Source organism: Halichoerus grypus, chromosome 1 (assembly GCF_964656455.1).
Source record: "Halichoerus grypus chromosome 1, mHalGry1.hap1.1, whole genome shotgun sequence".
Classification (NCBI taxonomy): domain Eukaryota; kingdom Metazoa; phylum Chordata; class Mammalia; order Carnivora; family Phocidae; genus Halichoerus; species Halichoerus grypus.
In genome coordinates, this window is record NC_135712.1 from 93,192,835 (window position 1) to 93,219,555 (window position 26,721).

General features: G+C 43.0%; 1 protein-coding gene and 1 long non-coding RNA gene across 3 annotated transcripts in view; one reads left to right on the plus strand and one right to left on the minus strand.

Annotated features, from left to right (window-relative positions):
* Nucleotides 1–14,015, plus strand: part of SLC7A14 (solute carrier family 7 member 14) — a 104,800-nt gene extending 90,785 nt beyond the window's left edge. For both annotated transcript variants that reach the window (XM_036081790.2, XM_036081791.2), the window contains exons 7-8: nucleotides 599–1,476; nucleotides 13,581–14,015. In XM_036081790.2, coding sequence (XP_035937683.1) covers nucleotides 599–1,476; nucleotides 13,581–13,903 — 1,201 coding nt within the window. In that variant the 3' untranslated portion in view covers nucleotides 13,904–14,015. The remainder of the gene's footprint in view (nucleotides 1–598; nucleotides 1,477–13,580) is intronic.
* The window catches only part of LOC144381385 (uncharacterized), a 64,738-nt gene that overhangs the window by 29,737 nt on the left and 8,280 nt on the right, over nucleotides 1–26,721 (minus strand). The window lies entirely within an intron of this gene.

The following is a 26,721-nucleotide window of genomic DNA, read 5'->3' on the forward strand; positions in this document are numbered from 1 at the left end:
GAACACATGTTCTGAATTATTGTGCTATTTTGCCAACTAAACCCCTGCACTTCCATTGTAGAGCAGTGTTTCTCAAGTTTTGGCATAAATCAGAATCCTCTGGAGTTTTTCTGAAGTATAATTTGCTAGGGTCCATGCCCAGAGATTCTGACATAGTAAGTCTCTGGTGAAACCTGAAAATATGTATTTCTAATAAGCTCCAAGGTGATACTGATGCTGCTGATCCATGGATTGACCACACTTTGGGTAACACAGGTATATACGCAAGTATATGAATTCTCCACCCATCACTTCTTCCCAGCAAAGCTTGCAATTCAATTCAGGTTTCTGACATACTTCCCAAATCCAATCAACCCTTCACATCACATAATGAAGTAGGAACTTTAATAAAGAAGTCTGCCTCAAAACCAAGGCATTAAAGTAAATTCTTTTTAAATTATATTCCAGAAACCAAATCCTGCGGTAGGAATAGCAGCTGTATTGAAAGCAGTGAATCCAGCAGTAAATTGGAGGAGCGGGACAAAGAGGAGTTAAACCATGTTAGAGTCAGTCACCATCTGTAGCTCACTGCTAAGCTTCTGCTTGCCCCTCCCTCCAGGTTCCTGGCTCATGTGAGCTCCTACACAGAGACACCAGTGGTGGCCTGCATTGTGTCGGGGTTCCTGGCAGCTCTCCTCTCGCTATTAGTCAGCCTGAGAGACCTAATAGAGATGATGTCCATCGGCACACTCCTTGCCTACACCTTGGTTTCTGTCTGCGTCTTGCTCCTTCGATACCAACCGGAGAGTGACATTGATGGTTTTGTCAAGTTCTTGTCCCAGGAGCACACAAAGAAGAAGGAGGGCATCCTGGCTGACTGTGAGAAGGAAGTTTGTTCTCCTGTGAGTGAAGGGGAAGAGTTTTCTGGCCCAGCCACCAACACATGTGGCGCCAAAAACCTACCATCTCTGGGAGACAACGAGATGCTTATAGGCAAATCAGACAAGTCAACCTACAACGTGAACCATCCCAACTATGGCACTGTGGACATGACCACAGGCATAGAAGCCGATGAATCTGAAAACATTTATCTCATCAAGTTAAAGAAGCTGATTGGGCCCCGTTACTACACCATGAGGATCCGGCTGGGCCTTCCAGGCAAAATGGACCGGCCCACAGCAGCTACAGGGCACACGGTGACCATCTGCGTGCTCCTGCTCTTCATCCTCATGTTCATCTTCTGCTCCTTCATCATCTTTGGTTCCGACTACATCTCAGAGCAGAGCTGGTGGGCCATCCTTCTGGTTGTTCTGATGGTGCTGCTGATCAGCGCCCTGGTGTTCGTGATCCTGCAGCAGCCAGAGAACCCCAAAAAGCTGCCCTATATGGCCCCCTGCCTCCCCTTCGTGCCTGCCTTTGCCATGCTGGTGAACATTTATCTCATGCTAAAGCTCTCCACCATCACATGGATCCGGTTTGCAGTCTGGTGCTTTGTGGGTAAGCAACTTCCTTTGGAGCCTTGAGAGTTCCCTCTCAAGGTCTTGAACAGGCTTATCCCAAAATTACCTCCTAGCTGGACTAGGCATCTCCATTGCAAGAGGAATCTAGCTGGTTTTATGGACCCTTGCTTTCTGCATTAGAGTCCATAAAGCCAGTTGTGCCCTTTTTGCCTGTTATGGTCTTGGTCGTTGGTTCTGAAGAATGATGCTGATCAATCCATCACTTCATTGAATACTATTACTGGACATTCTTTTTATGGATAATTAATTCCATGAAAAATCCACTTCAAATGAATCCACATAATAAAGGGACAAAAATAGCACAGTAAAAGTGAGAGTGGAAAAGTTCAACTGGAATTCTATCTTAGAAACTAAAAATTATGAAACTAAAAGTTACGGAAAAAAGGATTTTTCTTACATTTGACAAAATTAAATTAAAATACCAATCATGCCCTAATTTTTTTAATCAGCAAAGTATAAATTAAGTGTGGATTTTTTGGCATAATTTTTCTGACTAAATTATACCATTTAACATCCCCACTTCATATTGACTTTTATAAAATATTAAAGACTTTTTCATTTTTTCCCAAGATTCTTTCTTCATCCTTCGATATTCCAATCATTCTCTTGGGAAGCACCCATCACGCCATCATTCTTACTGACTTCCTTTTCTTCTGTTGATAACTGAAATAACTCTGCCAGCTCCTCAACTGTCCACAGCTTTGGGTGTAAATCAGAGATGCTCTCTCTAAGTTCACGTTCATTGCCTTCAAAAAGTCTTGCACCTTTCCCAAGATTTTTAATTTTCCTTTGTGATTGATTTGTATTATTATATGTTTCTCACACCCAACAAGCACTGATGTTCATGAGATGGCTGGGGATTGGTGCTCATGATCACTTGAGAGGGAGGTTTAAGTGAAGCCTAATTTTAAAGTTCCTCAGTCACTATCTTGATGGTCCCTATACAAATTGGTAGCCCCGAAGTCCCATCCACTCCTTGAGGTCAGGAATATGGGCGTTCAACACAGCATCCTCTGTGCCTGGAACACAACTCGTGCTTAATAAACACTTCTCTCTGACTACTGTTCAGATGAGAAAAAAGGAGTAGCTGGAAAGGAGCATGAGGAGGTGGAATTTAAATTGTAAGCCTATAAGATAAGATTTACATAGAGGGAAGTAGGGGAAAAACAGTGCTCAAGGGCGCGTGGGTGGCTCAGTCAGTTAAGCGTCTGCCTTCGGCTCAGATCATGATCCCAGGGTCCTGGGATGGGACCCCACATGGGGCTCCCTGCTCTGTAGGGAGTCTGTTTCTCCCTCTGCCTCTCTCTCTCTCTCTCTCATGAATAAATAAATAAAATATTTTTAAAAAAAAATAGTGCTCAAATGAAAGGGCCAGGGTCTTCCAGCAGATTCCTCACCGCTGAAGGTTAGCCTGTGTCATCTTATAAGCATCCCGTCCCAATTTTTCACAACTCTAGGTGTCATCCTTTGTTAGACTTTTGGGGGAGTTCTTGAGAGAACCCCAGTAACTCATCAAGGTTTTAACTACTTACCTGATTTATTCACAATCTCTCTTCTCCATTTAAACATGTTTCCCCTGGAACATGTAGCTAACCAATGGAAAGATTCAACTGAAGAAGGGAGAAATATTTCAGTCACATATTTGTCAAATGACTGAAGGCATAGATGCAAAGACACAGGCATTCATTCATTCATTCCTAGAGTAGTAAAGCTGGAAGGGACCTTCAATATCCAGTACAATGTTCCCCACAGAGTGGTGACCTTTCCATCGGTAGTATTTGGGCTGATTTTAGAGAGTCTAGGAATGAATTTTTTTGAGCTTTTAAAAATATTGTATAGTTATTATACATTTTCACACATACTAGAAAAAATATATATACTCACATGAATCTGGTGATTATTTTGAAATTTAAAAAGTGAGTCAAATTAAAAGAAAAAACATCAGTCCTAGTACTGGTGCCATGATTCATAGAAATAACTAACACTTAATATAGTTCTAGCACATACTAGCCATTATGCAAGTGCTTTCCTCACATTAACGTATGTAACCCTCACAATGACCTTCATTTTACAGATGAGGAAGCTGAGGCACTTGACTGAGATCTTGTAGCTAGAATTTGGTAGAGCCAAAATTAGAAGTCAAGTAGTGTGGGTCCAGGGATCGTGACCATAGCCACTATACGTGGTATAGAAATAATGGAAGTCGGAGAAATACCGACATCGTCTACCCCTCTCCACTTCTCCCTCTCTCAGTTTTACAGATGACAAAACTGAGCTTCCGAAAGGTTCAATAACATGCTCTAGGTCAACAGGAATAATGGCAAGCTCTTCACAAGGCTATTATTAAAACCCAGTGTCTCCACGCTCAGCTCTGCTGCTGGTACCTCCCCACCATGCTGTCCCTGAGCATCCTTCTCATTGGATCAGAATGTTTGCTATCTGTAGTTTGTGCAGATCAATGCCTGACATCAGGGCAGGCTCCACGGTGCAGAACCTCTGCACTCACACAGGGCCCCACATTTGGTCTAATGCTCTGCTGCTGCTTCCTTGAATTCTTAACAACTTTTTTTTTCTTAACGACTTTTTAACAAGAGGCTCTACAGTTTCATTTTGCACTGGGGCCCACAAATTACACCACCAGTTCTGCATCACATCTGTGGTTTCTGGAGCACCAGAGGCATTTTACAAAACCAGTAAGGTGGCGGGGATCCTTGCCTTTGGAGTCAAACAGCCCAGGTTCAAATCACAGCTCTGCCACCCCTGGGTCTTGTGACCTTGGGAAGTTCAATTACCTCCTTTGCATTTCAGTTTACTCATCTGTAAAAATGCAAATAATTCTACTAGTCTTGATCTGGTTGCCCTTTGGGGCTTAAATAAGAAAAAGGGCGCCTGGGTGGCTCAGTTGGTTAAGCATCTGACTCTTGATTTCAGCTGAGGTCATGATCTCAGGGTTGTGAGGTCAAGCCCAGCGCCAGGCTCCATGCTGGGCATGGAACCTGCTTGGGATTCTCTCCCTCGCCCTCTGCCCCTCCCCGCCAAAATTAATTAATTAATTAAAATTTAAAAAGAAAATATTGGGGAAAGTAATATGAATTCTTTCTCTCCTGCCTTTCTTTTTAAAATCTAAAATGACTCATTATTCCCCAGACTAGCTATCACATGCCAAAGTACAGCATGAACCTGTTCTGACTCAGGCTGCCCTCCCAGTTATCAGGCAGAAGAAAACTCCCAGAGAACCTTTTGTAATCTTGGTGATAGCATAAACTTCAAACTCGTTCCAGAAACGGATACTCCCTGACATGGGAGGATGTCACCCTGCAGCCTGGGGCTGGCCAGACAGAGGGCACAGGAGCTTGCTCCACAAGCACCCAGCTGCTAGCCGCTACCTGCTTTAGCATCATGGTCTTTGAAGACCGGTACATGAGTAAGCTTTGCCTAGAACAGAAATTCTCTATCTTGACTACACAGCAGAATCACCTGACAGCTTCTGAAATATTCTATGCCCAGGATCCCCCCTCAGAGATTTTCTGATTAAATGAGTCTGATGTGGCCAAGTACTGGGTATTTTTCAAAGCTCCCCAGGTAATTTTAATGAGTGGTCGGGTTTACAATGATCTAGAACCGTGGTTCTCAAAGTGTGGTCCCAGACCAGCAGCATCAATATTACATGGGAACTAGTTAGAAATGCAATTTTGAACCCCACCCCAGACCCACCAAGTCAGAATCTCTGAGAGCAATTTAGGTTTTAACAAACCCTACGGATTATTCTGATGCATGCTCAAATGTGAGAACCACAGACCTAGAGAGAAAAATAAGAAATTAGTAAGCCAGGTAGATAATTTAATTACAAAACTCCCTGTTTTCCAAAAACAAATTTTTGCCCATATAAGATATATCTATCCCACAACCCCAAATTGGCTTATAAAATTTTCAATGTTCTCATAGAACAAAGATCCCACCTCTAAACTTCTGAGTCTCCAAAATGTCAGATTTTTCTTCCTAATTTCTCTATTCATAGTATAACTTTCCTGGAGAGAACAGTAGAGATATTTTTAAATGGAACTTCTTATGAAACATCAGCTACTTTTTAAAAAGATTTACATGGTTAAGCTGAGTCATAACTTGATAATCTTCTTGGGCACATTTTTTCTAACCAGCCTTCTCTAAATGAATCTTAATTACAGCATTTTTCTAACAATGTTTTGCTAAGCTTTTGACCTTCAGATGAGCACGACTCATAGAGTAAAATAAGGCACAAGTCCCAGTAAGATTACTCAGCGCTTGTTTCTTTTCCTTCAGACAAGAGAAATAACACACATAGCAAATGTTTGATAATCCCAACAAAATGAGCACAGAGAAGCCTGAGTTTTCCTTTCCTCTTAGCTGATGTGGTTTTGTAAAAGAACACCTCAAGGGGTTGGGCAGTCTCAGGGAGTCTGAAACTAGCAGTGACCAATGATGACACTACTCAGTGGCACTTTCCAGCGTCTACTGTTCCCTGTGGGACTTTATTAGAAAGTAATCATCTGGTAGACCAGCTCCTGGGCCCCCTCACCCCAAGGGCTGCCATGTTCTCACCTGGAATTTTTTCAGCCCCTCTGAGAAAGCAAATTCTTGTCTATAGATTTAGAGAACAGACAGTGATTTGGCAATGAACTTCGTAAATCCTGTACTAAGACATAATTTCCAAAGAGAAGACACACCTATGGTCTTTACCTGCCCTATCATTCAGAAGTCCTTTTGGAAATGGACTCAAAGCAGCCATTGTCATGAAGGGAAGAGGAGGGAAGGAAGAGAGTTGTGAATTGGGGACAGAGATGGTGTCAAGATAAATCAACTCCTGAGGATATGTCCCATAATAAGCTTGAAATTTTCCTTGTAGGCAGAAGAGAAAACAATTGGCAATTTCATCAAATAAATCACGCTCAAGTGGGCAAAAAAAGGAAAAGTCATGAAGGCCAGGATGAGGATGGCAACAGGGCCAGGGCAATTCCAAGAGAGAGTGTGGAGGGGATCCCGCTACAGTCAAGGCTGCATGCTGGGTCTGGGGCTGAGCATGGGGAAGAGGGCTGGGAGATCCCAAGGTTCTACGCCCAGCGGCAGCTGCAGTGTCGGCTCTCCTTTGAGACAAAAGAATGAAGGGAGAGGGGGCCGTGGCAGAGACAAAGGCCCTGGACCAGGCGTGTGCAGGGTGCCTGGAACACAGAGCCCTGACGGAGTGAGCACTGGGCATCTTTCCCTCAACATTACATTTGTAAGATTCATCCATGCTGTTGCTTGTGGTTTTAGGTTGTTCATTCTCCTTGCCCGGCTAGCCTTCCACCGTGATAATAATATAATAATATAATAATAATATAATATAATATTATAATATAATAATAATAATATGCCCATGGACATTTAGCTGGCTTCTAGTCTGGGGCTGTTACAAATATGGCTGCTGTGAACATTCTTGTACATGGTTTTTGGTGGACACATGGACACATTTCCCTGGGGTTTCTGTGGAGTTAGAAGTAGAATTGCTGGCTTGGATTATTGGATTTTTTTTTAATATTCCTTTACAAGATTGCATTCTGTCTCCTGGCCATTATACCCCTCCAATAAAATAAGGGTCCCCAGTTCCATTTTGCAGATGGGAACTGAGGCATAAAGTAATGTGACTTTATATTTGACCAGTGGCAGAGCCAGGGAGAGACTCTCCACCACTCCCCAACCCCCCCCCCCATTCAGTTCAATCGGAGACCGCTCTTCCTGGCCACACCATATTAAACAAACCTTATTGTTATTATAATCAACAGGGCTTGTGAAGGTATGTTAAAAACTAACCAGCAAAGTGGGAGTTGGTAGGGATTGCAGTGGGTGGGGAGGACACCCTCTCATGACCATCCAGTCTTCCTTTCTGCATTGGCAAATGTCTGTTTTGGAAAGCTGATCCCAGGGTAGTAAAAATAAAAAAGCCTCTGGGCATAACAAAGTGCCTCAGTTATCTGAAGAGGGCAGGGCTTCCTGCTGGAAAGTGAGCCCCAGGAAGAGGTAGCTCCACCCAGCCTGAGGTCAGCCCACCTCCTCTGGCCCTGAGCCTGTGACTGCCTACAGAGGACAGGAAGCTCCCATGGGACTCTAGAGATCTGGCAGCTTCTCCTCAGCCAGAGTTGGGGCCAGTGGGGTTAGAAACTTGCAGTTACTGTCTATCTCCAGGTCACCCGGGCTCTTTACAGAGTTGAGTTTTTGTTCATTTTCCCCCCATATGATCCAGAGACACCCCCCGCAACCCTCTACTTGGTAGGTTTGGGGTCATTTACTTAATTTGCACAGATGGATCCACACAAGGAGAGTAAATGGGTGTACTGCCCACTGATGCTCAGGTGTCGCAGCATCTGAAAGCAAGCCTGGCATTTCTAAACCTTCCCTGGAGACGCCTGGGTGGGCTGGGAACAGCCATCAGTTTAGACTCAAGAGATGTGAGTTCCAGCACCATTTCAACCACTGATTTATTAAACAGGTTTTAACCTCTCTGGGATGATGGACAAGAAAGTACTTTTTTACAAAGGGTTTTACGATCACAAAATGTTCTACTACATAAAGAAAGCCCATTAAATCGCCAAAGGCATGATTCTTCATCTTTTCTAGCCTGAACCTCTTTTGGGCACATTCTCCATCAGGGAATTTCTGTCTGGAAGAAAAGCCGATGCCTCCTTTCAAATATTTCCCTTCGCTGCAAACAGCCCTTCTCAGGACTCATTGCCATTACCTTTGAGCAGGGCTGGCATTCAGCCCATGTGCCCGGGTACAGCCATGTCTGTTTTTAAAATACTGAAACACTTGTCCCACATCGGGCTCCCTGCTCAGCGGGGAGTCTGCTTCTCCCTCTGATCCTCCCCCTCTCGTGCTCTCCCATTCTCTCTCAGATAAATAAATAAAATCTTTAAAAATAAATAAATAAATAAATAAAATAAAATACTGAAACACTTCTGTGCCTACTGCTAACTAGGTGCTGCCCTGAGTGTCTCCTCTCCCTAAGACCCAACAACTCAAAAAAAATAAAATAAAATAACTCCAGCCCAGCAGGAGGGTCTCCGAGGCCCTGCTGCAACACAAAAGCTAATTCCCTTCCGATTTTTAACACCACACCTGCCTTTCATGTATTACAGCTTCAAGATGTATAACTACAATGCAATGGATCTAAGTTTTTAAGGAACAGCAGGATTAAATATGCAAATATCAATTAGCCATCTCATTGTTGAGGCTTGGTTCCAAATGACTTCTGGCTTATGCTGAAAGCAAATCCTCTCTCAAAAGATAAAACTTTGCCATCTGTAAGGGTTTACAAAAGAATACGATGCCAGTCCCAGTGACAAATAACAGCGCCCCAAAACTATATCAAGCAGTAATAGCATCACTGGAGTGAGTCTATAGTCTCATAAGGTGTAGAGATTTTCCCCACATGCTTAATCATTCAGGGCAATTTTAATACTTCTGGATATCAGATGATATTAAGGAATTATTATCATTTTTTAGATGTGATAATGATACTAAGTTAAGTTTTTTTAAGTCTATTTGAAAGATACATAATTATTTACAGATGAAGCATAGGATGGAAGGGATTTGTTTCAAAATAATCTAAAGAGAAGGGCTCAGGAGGGTGGGTGTCAGGAGGGAGCTAGTGATGAGTATACGGGGTTCTTTATACTATTCTCTCTGCTTTGGTATATGTTCAGAATTCTTCAAACTAAAAAGCTAAGCAAATTTGTTTTCTATCGGTCTATACCCCCTGGCCACCCCTGGTAGGGGAGATACTCCCTGGATCAGGACATGGAGAGCCCCTGAAGGATTCACAGTCCCACCACTAACCGTGTTGCTGTAGAAAATCTCTTATTTTGTCCTGTGCCCCAGTTCCCTGTCTGTGAGATACACGTAATCCTAACCTTCCCACTCCCTGGCCCTCCACACACACGCGCGCCCTCTCATACACGCGCGCACTCTCACACACACGCGCACACTCTCACACACACATTCCCAAACAGGCTACGAGGAATCTAAACGATCACATGTATAACATTTTGAACTCCTTGGGAAAAAGGTACAACATAAATAATGCATCATTAGGACCTCAGCACCCAAAAGTGTTGTGTGAAGTTCCGTTTAGATGATTCAGAATTCCCAGAATCCCCACAGATTTTTCAGAAACTACCTCATGCTTAGTTTTCTAAGCCAGCTGAAAAAAAGGAGCAGAAACAAAAAACACCCTGCTCCTACACAGGAGGCTTTTAGCAGCTCTGTTTACTCCCCGACACAAAGCCTTTGTTTATGTGTGACAGATGGTACTACATGCTTCTCTGCTCTCTCTACCTCCCTTCTCCCCTCCCTCCCTCACTTCATTTGATCCCCTCTGTTTCTTTGTCCCCCTCTTTTTTTCCTTTTCTCCAATCCTTGGTGCCTTACACCACTCTCCTTGAACTTACTCAAGGGCCAGCAAGAAGGGTCAGACAGAACGCCAGACCTTTGCCTGGGCTGACCGTTTATTCCATTAGGCTGCATGCACACAGTCACTTCTTGGTTCAGAGCACTTATATTCGAAATATATATATTTTTAAATTTATTTATTTGAGAGAGAGAGAGAGCATGGTGGGGAGAGGCAGAGGGAGAGAGAGTTTAAGCGGATCTGGGCTGAACACGGAGCCCAACGTGGGGCTCCATCCTACGACCCCGAGATCATGACCTGAGCCGAAACCAAGAGTCGGACGCTCAACAGACTGCGCCATCCAGGCGCCCCGAAATATATTTTTGAAGACAAAATAACACACCTTTGAAATGATAAGGGGCTCAGAGCAAATATTAAAAGGCCCATAAATATTTACATGGCAGATTTCCATGGGTTGCTTTCTCAAAGTAATCGTAGTCAATGCATTCATGCGCACACATGTTCCTTCAGACACAGTCATTCCCAAAGAACAAATAACCTCTTACTCAATACATACTGTGATAAGCATAGTCTCTAAACCAGCCTGCGGCGGGCAGCTGTGAAGGACTGGGCATACAAGAGTCCTCTCTCTATCCATATGGAATGCTGTTTCTGCCCTTGGCCCGTTTCCCAATCTGTTTCTTTTTTTGTAAAATGAAGGTACTCAAACAGATCTATAGACTCTTTCCAGCTCTAAATATTTGGATTCTATGAGGCTCTTAGAGAATGTCCAGAAATCAGTCTACCTGACGCCACCACACCGGGTGGGGGCAGGGGAAGGTCTGTCAGAACGGATGTAAAACCAGTGCTTGAATGATGAGCGGTGTGATGGCAGAACATAGAGCTTAGGAGCAAAGGGAAAAGGAAAAGAAATGGTATTAAGTTCAGTAGGGAAATAACTCATTTTTAAATAGGGTCTGAGAAGGGGATCAGATGGAAAGAATTGATAATAATAGAGACCAAGCAGGAATAGGAGGCAAGATTTGACACCTGCCTCAATGTCTAAGAAAAGATAGCAAAAATGGGCAAAAAGAGCTGTGTGCCTGTTGATCCCACCTGGTCTCCTGAAATTTATTCTCAGGTCTCAAACATGCTTCCAACGGAGGCATTCTCCAAGAAGTAGCATGCTGGCCGTTTTGGAAGGGGTCTTAACTTGGTGCCTTGTCCTACACAAGGGTAATAACTATCCCCCCATGGCTACTCACCCTCACCCCCACCCCCAACAAGAAAGAGTGAAGATCTGTGTTCAGAAAACTGAAGTCGCTATTTGAGAGTAGCTACATCTGCAAATGATTAACTCCAGGATTTATTACCAATTAGGACTATAAATCTCTGCTTACTTTGGCTCCTGGCAAGTTGATTTCACTGGGGGATTGGGCAGGGGGTGAGGAGAAAGTCATTTAAAACAAAGAGGGAGAAATCCAAGTTTAAAAAAGACCCACTTCAAATTCAAAAGGAGCAGGATTTCTCAAGCACCAAAGAGGAAAACAGAACTTGACCTTGTGGTTCTAAGCAAACAGCTGTGCAGATGCCTGCAGGGTTAGCAAAGTCAAATGGACTAGTGCCACTCAGAAGAGGGGTGTCTGGGCTCTGGAAGGGGGTTGCATAACTGAGTGGCATCTGGTGGCCAAGCCCTAATATGGCTGGTGTTGGCAATGGAGTACGTGCTCAGGAGCTTAATGCTCCCGATCTAAGGGATTCCCGGTCTTGGCTGACCATTGGACTCACCTGTGAAGCTTTAAAACATACTTATGCTTCGATCACACTGCAGACCAATTAAATCAGAATCTCTAGGGGTGGGGCTTGGGTTTAAGGGCGGTTCAGAAACTCCCCAAGAGACCTTCCAGCTGAAGCCAGGGTTGAAAGCCACTGCTTATCTCATTTCATCTTAATGGCAACCCCATGTTATAGGTACAGTGACTATCATGAAGAGAAAACTGAGGCACAAAGAAGCTAAATAACTGGTGCAGGGTTACATGGCTAATAGTGATGGAAGCAGGATTTGAACCCAGGGTTCACACTCTTAATCACCGTGCCCTATGACCCCCCAAGGCAATGGTTCTCAGCTATTCCAAACCCTGAGCCTTCATGAGCTTTACAAGATAGAAAATGGGGGTTCTCAAACTATTTTTTAATATTTATTTATTTATTTTGAGAGAGAGAGAAAGAGCATGAACAAGGGGACAGAGGGAGAGAGAATCCCAAGCCAACTCCGTGCTGAGCAGACCTTGAGATCACAGCCTGAGCCGAAACCAAGAGTTGGATGCTTAACCGACTGCACAGCCCAAGGCCCCTCAAACTATTTCTATATGTAATTTCAAAAAAATTATAATAGAAATGAAACATTAGCCCTTGTTAATGCTCCATATTAACTAGGAAACAAGTTTCTTCCCTTTGCTTGGAATGACATCAACTAAGGAGGTTGCGCTGGAAATTTCATGCTCATCAGAGTTCTCATTCATTCGTTCAACAAACATTAAGTGCCAGTTTTCTGCAGTCTCTAAAATAGAACCACCCTGGGGCGCCTGGGTGGCTCAGTCGTTAAGCGTCTGCCTTCGGCTCAGGTCATGATCCCAGGGTCCTGGGATCGAGCCCCGCATCGGGCTCCCTGCTCCGCGGGGAGCCTGCTTCTCCCTCTCCCACTCCCCCTGCTTGTGTTCCCTCTCTCGCTGTGTCTCTCTCTGTCAAATAAATAAAACCTTTTTTTAAAATAAATAAATAAATAAAAATTTTAAAAAATAAAATAGAACCACCCTGTGCAGATAATCACACAGTAAACGTCCTAAGGGCCGTAACAGCGGCAGGCACCAGACACTCTGAGAGCCCACAGAAGAAAGTGAACAGCTCTGAGTAGCAGTAATATAATACTCCTTCGGTGAGTGAAAAATGGCAAAGTAAACAATAGGGCAATATATACGCATTGCTCAGTGGTGAAATAAAAGATGGCATCCCTAATTGGGGGTGTGGGATAATAAAATGCTGCAAGAAGGTTGGGGACCCACTGTGGGTGATCCGCAGATATTTAAGCCAGGGCGGAAAATGCAAATTCCTGGTTGTCACCTACATGAGTGTAGTGAACAGGGAGGTGGGGATAGAGGTGACTAGAGAGCCCATATTCTACCTAAAGAGGCAACCAGGGCTCACCTCCAGCCAAAACTGCCATATAGGAATGTGGGAGTAGTGTCGTGAGACCTGACGTTTTTAGGGGAAGCTGTAAATATGGGTTGCTTAATGCAAGATATCCCAAATTTTTTTTAAAGATTTTATTTATTTATTTGAGAGAGAGAAAGTGAGCAAGCGAGCGAGGGAGCACAAGAGAATTAGGGTCAGAGGGAGAAGCAGGTTCCCTGCTGAGCAGGGAGCCAGACATGGGACTCGATCCTGGAAGCCCAGGATCATGACCTGAGCTGAAGGCAGTCACTTAACCAACTGAGCCACCCAGGCGCCCCAGATATCCCAATTTTTAAATGACATCTAATTCGAGTCTTTTCCGGACACGATGTAGACCAAAGAAAACATATCTACCGCCAGCCCTGCTTTCACCATTGAGTATCTCCCGGCTAGTCCCATGGATCCCAGAGCAACTGCTTATTCGCCTGTGCCTTTCCCCCCCGCTGCAGGTATGCTCATTTATTTCGGGTACGGCATCTGGAACAGCACCCTGGAAATCAGCGCTCGAGAAGAAGCCCTGCACCAAAGCACATACCAGCGCTACGACGTGGATGACCCTTTCTCGGTGGAGGAGGGTTTCTCCTACGCCACGGAAGGCGAGAGCCAGGAGAACTGGGGCGGGCCCACCGAGGACAAAGGCTTCTATTACCAGCAGATGTCAGATGCTAAGGCCAACACCCGGACAAGTAGCAAAGCGAAGAGCAAAAGCAAACACAAACAGAACTCAGAGGCCCTGATCGCAAATGATGAGTTAGATTACTCTCCCGAGTAGGAGTAAACACACAAGAAATGTGTAGAAACGGTGGCGATTTCTTTTCAGTAACCTAACCTGTGGGCTAGAGGGTGAAAACATTTTTGGCTCTCGTTTCAAAAGTCCAGCCTTCCCCCAGAGTCAGTCCCCAGTCATAGCCTGTCATTTGCTACTTTTGTTCTTCAGGATAGTTCTGTCGAAGGGTTTCACCTGGGTTTCATCACTGATCCCCTTGTAAAAAAAATAAATAAATAAATAAACCAGAGGCTGCAAGAAATTCTATCGTAGGTGCAACCATCAGAGCTGATGGCAGCAAATGTTTCCTAGGCCTTTGCTTTGCTGGTTGAATCATTTGCTTCTTACGGAGGCAAGGGGCCTCACTTCTTGAGCCACACTGAGGCCACAGCTCCTCCTGGAGATGCGCCAAAGCAGGTGGGTGTGGGCACCAGGCAGCATTTCCACCACCGGGATCACCCGGGCAAAGATCCTCCGAGCACGCCCTGCTGAGAGCTGCTCCCCGAGGATGTGTGCAGGTGGACACTGGCACTTCCTCAGCAAGCAACACTGGGTCCTGAAATCTCACAAAAACGAATTCATGGAGAAGACGCATGCTTCTTCTTATTCACCAAGGTTCTCACAGTCTCCAAACTCTAACTTTAGGATCCAGCAAAGGTTAGGGACTCTCAGACCATTTCCCCAGAGGTTTCAGAGTTACCATAAAGCAGTCTTGCTTATTGCTACTTCAATGCCCAGAAAAAAAAAAAATTAGCCATCTCTTGCCGTGAAGGCCAGAAGGGCGTTGGCAGAAATTAACTCTCGGTCGTACCTTTTCTTCAACCAGCCTCTAAGCTCCTGCTAATATAATGAAAGGGGGCATAGTTGGAGCATGATTTCATGGCGTTAATATGCCTTGAAGAAGGAGGCCGCTTGTTTTCTAATCAGATAAAAATCTTTACAAGGAGACATGACCCAGCCACTGAGATCACATTGCAAATTCTATTTCAGATTTCCAAAATTACAAATTGTGTTGTTTGTTGAGATTTGCCACCACTTGAGCGGTGGGGGCCCCTCTGAAAACAAAACTGTTGAAGCTCAGCTACTTAGGTAACGGCATTCCTAGAGATCACATTTCACTTCTGAACCTTACTCCTCCCGAGTAGCTCGCTTTTAGATACATATTTTGTCTGTTATTTCCCAGAGCAGGTTTACTGAAGCCCAGAGAGATACCTACCTGGTAAGGTCTACATCAGGCCCTAATGGGGACTCTTAAAGGAATTTTCTCAGAAATAACCTAGAGGAGAGAATGTGCGGCAGGAAAAAACACATGGTCTATCAGTTTTACTCTTGGGTCCCCAGGATTCCCTTGGCTGCCCTGAGATGTGCATGTGTGAACGTGAAGGCACAGTTTCGATCAAGCTACAGTCTTTGTGGGGCTTCCTGAAAGGGGGGCAAAATAGCAAATTTCTCGCCCTCTCTCTCCCAGATCTAGCATTATGCCAAAAGTTTTCCAAAATACATCAACTAATGTAAAGCTATCCTTTGTTAAAAGGTTGAGGTTCGTACCATCTTGCATTTCTTAGGATTGCAGAGAAGAGGCAAAAGTCCATTTTTTCACTCAGTGAACACTGAGACTGTACCAAGTGCTAAGCAATGGGAATAGAACGAAGTGTAACATTACGCCCTTGGGAGCTCCCAGGGCAGGGAATGAGCAGCACTGGCCCCTGACAAATGCAGATAAAACCACCAAGCCTGACAAGTCTTCCTGGTTGATGCTCTGGGCTTTAATATAGAATAAAATAAAAGGTTAATTGAAGATAGTTTTTTTTTTTAAACATGATTTTAGGTAAATTGCATATCTCACCCAGGGCCAATGAATGCCAGTAAATTCAAGCAACTCCTATTTTCTAGAACTTCTTTTCCATTCCTCTGTATTAATTGTTTAGAATTCTGGTTTCCTGGGGTAATTTTGTCATTTTAATGTAATGCATGGCAATGCCGTGTTTTCTCTTCCCTAAATTTAACCCTAAAGATACAGTGCCTGGTCTGTGAAATATATCCTTGGGGATGAACTGTGGACTAATTATCAGTAATTTTTTGTGAATACAAAGTTTTGAACTAGTTTCGAGACTCAACAAATCTGCCTAAACTAAATACAACGTGTGAGACCTGAAATATCCAGATAGATGGGGTGGGGCTATATTCATTAAAAATGTACAAAAAGAAATATGAGTGTAAAATAACAAAATCTTAACGTGGGTGAAAGAGCTCCCTTTTAGCAGTGAGGGTTGGTAACGATAGTTTGGTGGCGGATGTATGAAATTTCTGTAGCATGAGGAGAGAGAACGCAGAGTAAACACCGTTGGTATTGATTTTGTGAAGATCCTATGAACCGCTCTGGTTCTGGAGACATTTCTCCCAAGTAGTATCTCCTTCTTTTTATAATCTTGGTCTCTTTATTTCTCTACAGTTAGTCATCTCCCTAACAATCTTGGTTTTTAAAAAAAAAAAAATTAGTAAGATAGAAAAAAGATTTTTAAGGTAAATTGACATGTTTTTGTTCATGTTTCCCAGCCTCTGTGAAATGGTCCCAGATTTCACAATGCAGTTTCAAATACCATCAATTACTAGAATGATTATATTAGCGTTTCCTAGCAAGTTTCTCAAGACCACGTTAGTGGAATCACATTAAAAGTAAGATCATCTTATAATTACCGTAGAAACTTAGCCTTCTTGAATGGAGTCCAAGAAAGACCTACATCTTATTGAATTCTTCTCTCCTGCAAGAGCTTTTCCAGGGAGGTTTCATCGTGTCAATTAGTAGTGTGGAACCAATTACTTGATTTTTTTTTGTAATTGTATTCTATTTATTGGTACTCTGCTTCCTTTCAGAAGGATTTCAAGGTGGCTATTGAAATACATACAATGCAAAAAAATAAGTGAGGAGCTTGGGTAAATAAAAACAGAAATAGAAAGGATAAGATGAAGCTAGAAGTGTGTTTAGTGCACAAATGCAAAATCTTGATATGCATTGCTAAATTTGCCGATGAGGGGGCAACTTGAAAAATAATGAAATCGTTGGTAATGACATGAAGAACTACTCCTGCATGATAAGAACAAATCTTTCCCCATGAGGGCAGAGAATAGCATAGATCATTGAAACCCACGTACAAGCTTCAGACTTAGATTTTACCAGCTACATGTGCCTGGCATAGAATGGATGTTCAATAAATACCTAATAATCGGATGGATGGCTGAAAAGATGGGTGAAAGGAAAATGAAATATTATTTATTCAAGAATTTTTTGTGGAGTCCTTATCTGTGCTATGACCTAAGACATGGGGGAAATAGGATATATAAGATATATAAATAAAAACCATAGTTAAGGTGACATGTGAGATGAGGGACTTACAAGGTGCAACGAGAGTTCAAATACGGAAAAGACCGCCTTCCATTGGGAAAAATGATAGAGAATGCAGTCTTTGTGTTGAGCCCTGTGGAATGGGCAGAATATTTCCCCCAGGTAGAAATGGGGAAAAGGCTTGCCAAGTGGAGAATCAGCATGAGTAGGGAGGAGAGGGGCTGACAGCTATCTCTGACTAATAATGTGTACTGTGCCTCCTTCAAGGGAAAGCAAGAAGCTAGTCTAACAGGAGCTTACGATGTATGCATGATTGATCTATGCAACAGTACGAAATAATGCTGAGAAGGTGGTGAGGGCTTATTCACAAATAGACTTAAACAGCGAACTAAGCTGGCTGGCTCTCCTTGGGTGGGGAGGCACCGGGGAAATGATGAACCTATGAATCAGGGAGGGCTGGGCTTTAAGAAGCTGGGTCGGTGGCTTCATCTACCTGTGTATGGAGCTAACAGATCACATACACATTTCAAATTGATTTAATATGTTAAAGGGAAAAAAATATCCAAATTAAAGCAATGTATGATTGATTCTTCTTTTGAATCCTGTCTGATTTCATCATTAACCTAGAAGCATAGTCATTTAACATGTAGACAGACAACACAAAGTTATTCACAACCATTTTAAAGTTTTCAACAGTAATTTTAAACAACCAAACCTAACAATTTTTTCTATCTAACTAATCTAAAAAAGTAAAACCTCAGCTCCAGCTTTTACTCAGCTTGAGTGCAAGGCCACTTTGAACTGGTAAAAGGAATCAGATGATAGAATTGGGTGAAGAAACCAATTCTACTACTTAGTAACAAACTGACAGCTAATCAAATGTCTACATCGTGGTCATGATGTTAGACACACAGGGGGAAAAATGTTGAATTTAACGATGCATTTCTGTAGATATAAACCCAGCAATTATTGGGAAACAAAACACGAGCCCCTTCAAAAAAAATGTCTTTCCCCTATTCTCCTGAAAAGGACCGATAAACTTGACCTCCTTCACATCACATTTGTTGGAAGTCTACAAGGGAATACCTTTTCTCTGCATGATAAATAGAAGTTACAGGAGTTTGAGAATCAGCTCATGAGACTAGAAGAAATGGCGTCCCCTCTCCCCAGCTTTTACCGGGGACTGAGATATCCGTGGAAGCCCATGGAGGGTCAGCCACAGGTTCACCTAATTTTGCATCTTAGAGTGGAGAAGTCAGAAGTTGGGGAGCATGTCCAAAGCCAGGGCTGGGACCAACTCACTGAATCCAGGCAGAGTTAATGGCCCTCTCTTGGATGTAAGCTTTCAGGCTAGCGAACAATCCAGAGATGGCCTTAGTTTCTGATGCTGGCAGGGGGAGGGGGAGTGAAGAAAACACACATTAGGGCTGCATGACAACCCCATGTTTATGCCATGTGGAACAAGACTAGTCAAAGAGGGTGTTTCTAACCAAAATTTTCATGGAGCCTCGGTTTCTTCTGCATGCTTGTATCTCCCTGACACCGAGGATCCGTTTGTCTTCAAGGGCCCTTTGGAGGCCCTAAAAGAGAGAGGCGCCAGCTGATAACCACTGATGGCCTGGCCGCGAAAGAGCCAATATTTGTAAATAAACCGCAGGCAAAGCCAGAAACCGCATCCCAAACCGCAGACCCCCACAGTTAGCAGGAACCCGCACGTTGTTCGGTGAGTGCACTTTGTACTTCTCAATTGAAATGGTGATGGGGAGCAAAAAGCCCCTTCCATGTACATAACTGTTAGTCCTGTGTCCATTTTTTTCTCTAAGACTCCAGAGGAGAAGCTATTGTAATTTCTTTTCCTCCTCAGGAGCTACCGCTTTCTAAAACGCTTTCCTCTTCCTGCTCGGCTTGAGTAACACACGCATCATTCTGAAAGACCTAGGCAGCTGCCTTTTGTCAAAATTATCTAAGAAGATGTTCTTTTTTTCTTTTAGGACTTAAAGCCCAAAAGGGATTAGTGGAAGTTTTGCAGCCCATCAAAAGTGAACATAATTCTGCAGTATCAACTAAAATAGTGTTAGAAACCATTAAACAGTATTCTACATGCATGGAATTACGAAATTCATAGAGGACTTTCACAAAATCAGCTTTGGGCTTGAAGTCTTCTGAAAGCAGGGAGCTGTAATTTCTTACCCCCGGAGAACATTATTAGTACATTCTGGTACGATACAGGGAGAAAACGGCTTTGTATAAGAATTAGGAAACAGAGGCAGCCTGCATTTTTTCATCAGGGACTCCCTCTGTGCTTTATTTTCTATGCCGCTTTCCTAACACTGACACCGGTGACATTGGCTAAAGAGAATTGTGGGTCATGTAAATTTCCCGGGAAGCTCAGACTTTGAAGGACTTGTGTTCCTTCAGAGAGCGAGGTGAGGGGAGTGCTTCTTGCACATCTCCTCGTGATGGGTATTGGCAGTTGCCAGTTCACGCGTCTCACTCACTCATGCTCCTGAAGACGAGAATCTACACCAGAAATCAACTCCCCAAAGCAAAGACTTGCTATGTTAATGCTACAATAGCGCATAAATACCTCAACTGTCTGGGCTGATAGAGGGGCTGCAGGTTTTAAGAGAGCAGATACTGTCCTCCTACATGTAGTTACACCATCTAACGACAGGACTCGACATTCTAGCTTTTCTCACTGTGGAAAAGAAACGTTACTGTTTAATCCATATCCAAAGTTATAAATACAGCTTGTAAATTTTACTGACTTGTTTCCTTTTTGTTGGGTCCTTGAGAAGTACAATTTGCTCTTTGCAGATGGTAATTTCTAGTGTCTTTCTCTGCTATTTTTTTTTTTGGTATGAAATTGCTGTATTTGTTAAAGTTTGTTCGTTTTGTGGTCTTTAATTCCCATTGGTGCACTGTACAATGGGGTGTGGTAGTGTATCATCAAGAAAGAAATAATATGCCAATGTGTTATAGAGTGTGTTTTATTTTCAAATGACTGTGGTGTTGACAATATATTGATTTATCAAGATACTAAGGGAAAATTCTAAATTTACCAAAATGTGTATATTTTAATAAACGCATAAAGCTTTATTGTGTGCCTTTAAATTTAAAAATGGGTTATAAAGAAAGTCAGAAACAAAAGTGTCTTACTATAAAATATCCATAGTAATGTAAAGCTTTTACACAGAAGACTACCAACAGAAAAAAAAAAAGAAAAAAAGGAGCTTTCCCGTATTTTGTTAACCTTAACCAGTACCTGAAGTCTGATACTTTCTTTCCATTCTAAAATGGAGATGAATAAGTGAATCTTGCCTTAAATGTTTCAATTGTCCTTTGTAGAAAAGCCAGATAAATGAGTTCATTTTTTTTGGAACTAAATGCTTTATTGTGGAAAATTCGTTTTCAGAATAAAAATATTTTAAAAATTATAGCTAATTGACTATTAAAATTTAAATTTGAAGAAAGTCAGTGCCATCCTATCTTTTTAAATTCACTTTATTTCCATGAAGAGGACAGAAGTTCTTCTGTAGTGGACTCTTGGGAGAACAGCAAGTGACCCAATCTCCCTTTGACCATTTTCTTCTAACACAGTCCTGGACACTGTCTGGGACCCCCACTACACTGACTCTGGAATTACCCCATTCCCAGTACCAGCTCCTACCCACAGCCACACCCCTGCCCTCCACCCTCAGCACCAACAAGCATTCCAATTCATTGCCCCCATTCATTTTAAGGACAGATCGGAGCAACATTATCTGCCTACAGATAGCATTTGTAGTGGTTTATTTTTACTTTTTGACAGTATAATAGCGACATCTGGAGAAAAGGTAAAGCGGTAGACAGGGTCACATAATGTAACACCCCATGAGTTACAAAGAACCTGCCATCTTTATTTTCTACAACGCATTGCTCGCCCTTGCGAAGGTCTACCTGCCTGAGTAGCAGAGTGAGAAAAACAAACTTTAAATGTATTAATTTGTGGAATCACAGTTGTCTTCGAGTTTAGTCTCTTGTTAGATGATTGAGTCTCTTTGGGATCAATGTTCAGTCTTTTGGATTTCCTCCCCTCCCCCTTGCTTCTCTCCAAAATGGCATCTGGGAAGAGAGCCTGTAGGATCTCAAAGAAGCTGGGGGGTGGAGGGGGGAGGCTGGGGGAGCAGATGAGAACTACGGTGCTCTGAACCCTTGCTGCTGCAGAATGGCTATGTGGACTGCTGCCTGCACAGGGACCACTGAAGAAGAACTGACCCATCCAGCCATGTGGGTTTCATGACGACATTCACTTCCAAAATCCACAAGTCTGGCATTTAACCCCAGTTGTGAAGTTCCTTGCACACAGATGCTCCTTTGTATGATTCCAGGCCTCTGCTGGTCCACCAAGCCCTCAGCACTTTCGCTTTAGAACCCAGTGCATCCCCTCTGAGACCCAGGGAACCAGGAGTACCACCTCGGGCAAAAGTATCCAGCTACTTCCTTCACTAATGATATACTATCATTTCTGGACTTTGCTCACTGATGCTTACAGCCCATGATTGCCGTTTATAGCCAGTGGTGTGCGGCAGCCTGCTCCCGAGAACAATTGTTAACTTTTCATAACTTTTGTGAGTTATACACCTTGTAATTCATTCTTACTGGTGGAAGAGTTACCCATTTACTTATTTACAAATAGTATCCAAGAAGAGTCACAGGACAACCTGGAACGGGGGATTACCAGGGTCAAAAGTAATTGGATTCATATTCCAAAATTCAACCTCACTACATGGGTCTTAATGTTGAAAGGTTACTTAATAACAAGTGTTAGTGAAGATGTGGAGAAATTGGAACCTTTACACACTCTTAGTGGGAATGTAAAATGATGCAGCCCCTGTGGAAAACAGTGTGGCTATTCCTCAAAAAAAATAAAAATAGAATTGCCATATGATCCAAAAATTCCACTTCTGGGTATATATCCAGAAGAAGTACAAGCAGGATCTCAAAGACATTTGTTCACAGCAACATTACTTAACAGTGGCTAAAACTTGAAAGCAACCAAGTGTCCATCAATGAATGAATAGATAAAGAAAGTGTGGTGTATATATACAATGGAATATTATTCAACCTTAAAAAGGAAGGAAATTCTGGGCACCTGGGTGGCTCAGTTGGTTAAGCATCTGACTTCAGCTCAGGTCATGATTTCAGGGTCATGAGATCGAGCCTGGCGTCAGGCTCTGTGGTCAGGGGGGGAGTCTGCTTGAGATTTTCTCTCTCCCTCTCCCTCTGCCCCTCCCCCTGTTCTCTCTCTCGCTCTCTCAAATAAACAAATAAATCTTTTTAAAAAAAAGAGTTCACAAGAGGATGGAGTGATGGCTGTGCAACAATATGAATGTACTTAATACCACTGAACTATACACTTAAAAAACGGTTAAGGGGCGCCTGGGTGGCTCAGTCGGTTAAGCGTCTGCCTTCAGCTCAGGTCATGATCCCAGGATCCTGGGATCGGGCCCCGCATCGGGCTCCCTGCTCTGCAGGAAGCCTGCTTCCCTTTCTCCCACTCCCCTTGCTTATGTCGCCTCTCTCGCTGTGTCTCTCTCTGTCAAATAAATAAATAAAATCTTTTTTTAAAAATTAAATAAATAAATAAATAATAAAAACGGTTAAGATGATACATGTCATGTATATTTTACCACAATTTTAAAAATTGAAAAAAAATTCAAAGGTTATTCAGAATATCAAAGCTACTTTACAGGAATTTTCTTTTTTTTTTAAGATTTTATTTATTTATTTGACAGAGAGAGACACAGCGAGAGAAGGAACACAAGCGGGGGAGTGGGAGAGGGAGAAGCAGGCTTCCCTAGGAGCAGGGAGCCTGACGCGGGGCTCGATCCCAGGACCCTGGGATCATGACCTGAGCTGAAGGCAGACGCCTAACGACTGAGCCACACAGGTGCCCCAGGAATTTTCTCCTTGGGCCATAACTCGAAATCATTTTAAAAATTAAATACCCCATTGGAAAGGTAAGGGGGCCTGCTCAGGTGGCTCAGTCATCAGAGCGTCTGCCTTCGGCTCAGGTCATGATCCCAGGGTCCTGGGATCGAGTCCTGCACCAGACTCCCTGCTCAGCGGGGAGCCTGCTTCTCCCTCTCCTCCTGGCTCGTGCTATCTGTCTCTCTCTCTCTCAAATAAATCAAAAAAAAAAAAAAAAAAGGAAATATAAGGGATCCCCATATCCCAAACGTTAAGCTGACAGCTCTTCTACATTTTATTTCCGGCTACTAGCAGTCCAGTGCCTGGCAATGAGAGACCTTTCTGTGTCCAGTTCCCTTCCTCTCCTTCGCCCACAAGCACCTCTTCCCCTACATGAGGTGTTTTCCATTCTCACACTGGCTGCAATCAAATCAAGAAAAACTCTAAGCTATGAGGCTCAGAGAGAAAACCACACACACCCACACACACAAACACACCCCATTTCTATGACCTAGAAATTTGAATTCTCCAAGCTTTTATTACATCTATGTGTAAGCCTGATGCTTACCCATCAGAGCCATTTAGAGTGTTTTCAGAAAGGGATGAGCCCTCTGTAAGTCAATTAACCCGCTGAGATAAGTACAGCGGCAGGCTTTCCTTCAGAGAAGGGAAATACAAATGATTTGTGACTCTAATTAACTTCAAACACAGCAGCAGGAATACAATTTGGCACAGAATCCAAAGAGGAAATAGTCCATCTATATTCAATTCTGGTGGCCAGAAGACCGTAATTGAATTTCCTTCCTAGCAGAGACACTCCTCACAGGGCAGGGTAAGGCAGGGGTAGGGGGTTTCCTAGCAATGAGGTTTCCCTGTTCTACGAAGCTCTGTATCCAAAGCAGCCCTTTGAATGTCCTGGAAACCGTTCAAGGTGTGGATACACTGTCCTCAACTTTCTCATCCAGCCTTGTCAATCTTGTACAAAAAGACGGAGATTGGGCTGACCAACCCTGTGGAAAGGGCATGGGAAGGAGATAGGCTGTGAGCCTTGAGGACCAGCAGAGGGAGGGCACCTCTGCCCTATCTGCTCCCTGACGCCCAAATGCCTCCACTGGAAACAAAGTCTGGCATTCCTCAATGAAAAAGCGATCTTTAAATGTCTCCACAGTTGTTAACTCCCCTTGGAAGAAGGAACACAGTGTCTTAACTCAAGCAGGTTGAGATATGAATGACTGATACTAGTTCCTTCTCAGAAAGCGGATCTTCACTAGTCATGAGGAAAGACTGTGGGGTCTCTGGGTGCCTGACCGGGGGTGGGGAGATGCCAAGAGGTGAAATGGCACAGAAGGGAGACACCAGGGTCCCAAAGCCACGCTTGGCCCCCTCGCTTCACAGCCTTGCTAACAGCTAGATCTAAACACATCAAGGGCAGAAGATACCATAAACCTGCCCTGAACGGATGCCCCCAAGATCACTCAGAGGAGACAGATGGCAGGTGGGGTGCAAAGAGGCTTGGTCTGCCAGACAGAAACCTTATTCCAGTCCTAGCCCTCCGTGGCTGGCTCCGTAAACTGTGTCCTCATCTGTAAACAAGAAATTGACCCGTGATTTCTGACTTTCCAGACCGCTCCCATGAGGGCAGTGAACACCCCTCTCTTGCTTCCTGCTGCACCTTGGCACCTAGGGCAGAGCCTGGGATGCAGGAGGCATTCAAAGAATATTTGTTGAAGGACTGAATGAATAGAAGTTGAGTTTTCCGGGGCGCCTGGGTGGCTAAGTTGGTTAAGCGTCTGCCTTCGGCTCAGGTCCTGATCCCAGGGTCCCCCATGGGCTCCCTGCTCAACAGGGAGCCTGCTTTTCCCTCTGCCTGCCGTTCCCCCTGCTTGTGCTCGCTCGCTCTCTCTCTGTCAAATAAATAAATAAATAAAATCTTAAAAAAAAGAAGAAGCTGAGTTTTCCTTCACCCTCCGGAGGCCCTCCTTACACTTTTGCCAAAGTGGAGAACAATTTCAATCGCTCTATTTAAATATTTGACAGTTCATCTCGCTGGCAGATTTGAGATCCTTTAACTCAATTTTTTAGAAATTGATCCTAAGAAAATAAATCATCAGAGATATGGTCAAAGGTTTATGCCAAAGAATATCTCTATAATTACAGGGGGAAAATTCCTAAAAGTCAAAGTCAACCTAATGTCCCGAACAGGAGGTTTTGAAATAAATTAGGGTGTAACTGTAGAACGCAGTACTGTACAACCAACTAAAAATGTCTTCAGAATGTTTCACGACATGAGAATCTTCATTAATTGTTAAATTTTAAAAGTAGGATGCAAAGGTTTTATGTAGTATGTCTTTATATGTATTTTATACATGCATAGCAAAAGATTTAAGAGATTATATGAAGTGCTAATAATTGTTACCTCTGAGAAGTCTGATTTGGGATAATTTTGTATTTTCTTTTTTATACCTCCTCTGTTTTTTCCCAAATGTTCTTTAAAAAATATTTTACTTTTATTTGCAGAAATAACTTTTATTTCCTATGAGGGCTTTTCCAAATATTTACCATGTCCTAAATGGCAAGGCAAGAAAGGACCCTGACAGCTTCCCCCAAACAATGACACAAATAATAGAAGCTATCCTCTTAATGCCGTGCCATAGGCATCTCTCTCTCTGCACTGGTGCATATAAATTGAGGATGCTTCTATTTCTTCAACAGAGGGGAGCCATATTCAAGTAGAGTTCATTAGCTTGGATACTTGGCTCACATATACATTGTTAAGAATTCAATACTAGTGCTAATTGGTTCCAGATGTCAAGAATATTAAAAGACATCTTAATTTTGAAGGACAAATGCAAATTATTTGTGTATGTAATTGTAAATATTCAGTTTAATCCTTTTACCAAATAAAATGTGTGCCACTATAATTTTTTGTTGCCTTGGGGATACTGCTTGTCATGCAGAAAATGATCAATAATTATTTGTCAAACTCGATCGAACAGAATTTCATCCACACCTGCCAAAAATATAATTATTTTCAAAATGTCCATACTGATCATGATTTATAAATGAAATGTATCTTTCTCTAGGTCATTCCTCTACTTAAAATCTCCACTGGCTCCCATTCGCCAATAGAATGCAGCCCCTCCCAGGCTATACCCCATCCCTATCTCGGGTCTCATGTCCAACCCTCCCCCAAGAGTCCTATATTCTGACCCTAACAGACTCCTGAATGTGTTCTAGGCACATTCTCTTGCTCTCTTGTGTCTTTCTGAATGTCCTTGACCCCCTCGTCCCCTTGGCAAACTCCCACTCATCCTTCGGGTTCCTCTCAAGTGTATCCCCTCCGAATTTCTGGAATTTAACCCCTGCCTTACCCACTCCTCCCCCAACCACACATTCCTGTAGCATTCTTTTTTTTCTTAATGTATATAGCATTTTACATGTTGAATACAGTTATTTGTTTATATGTCTCTTTCCTGCTATAAATCAGAAGCATCCAAAAAATATAAAAAAGAAAATGTTAGAACGGTTT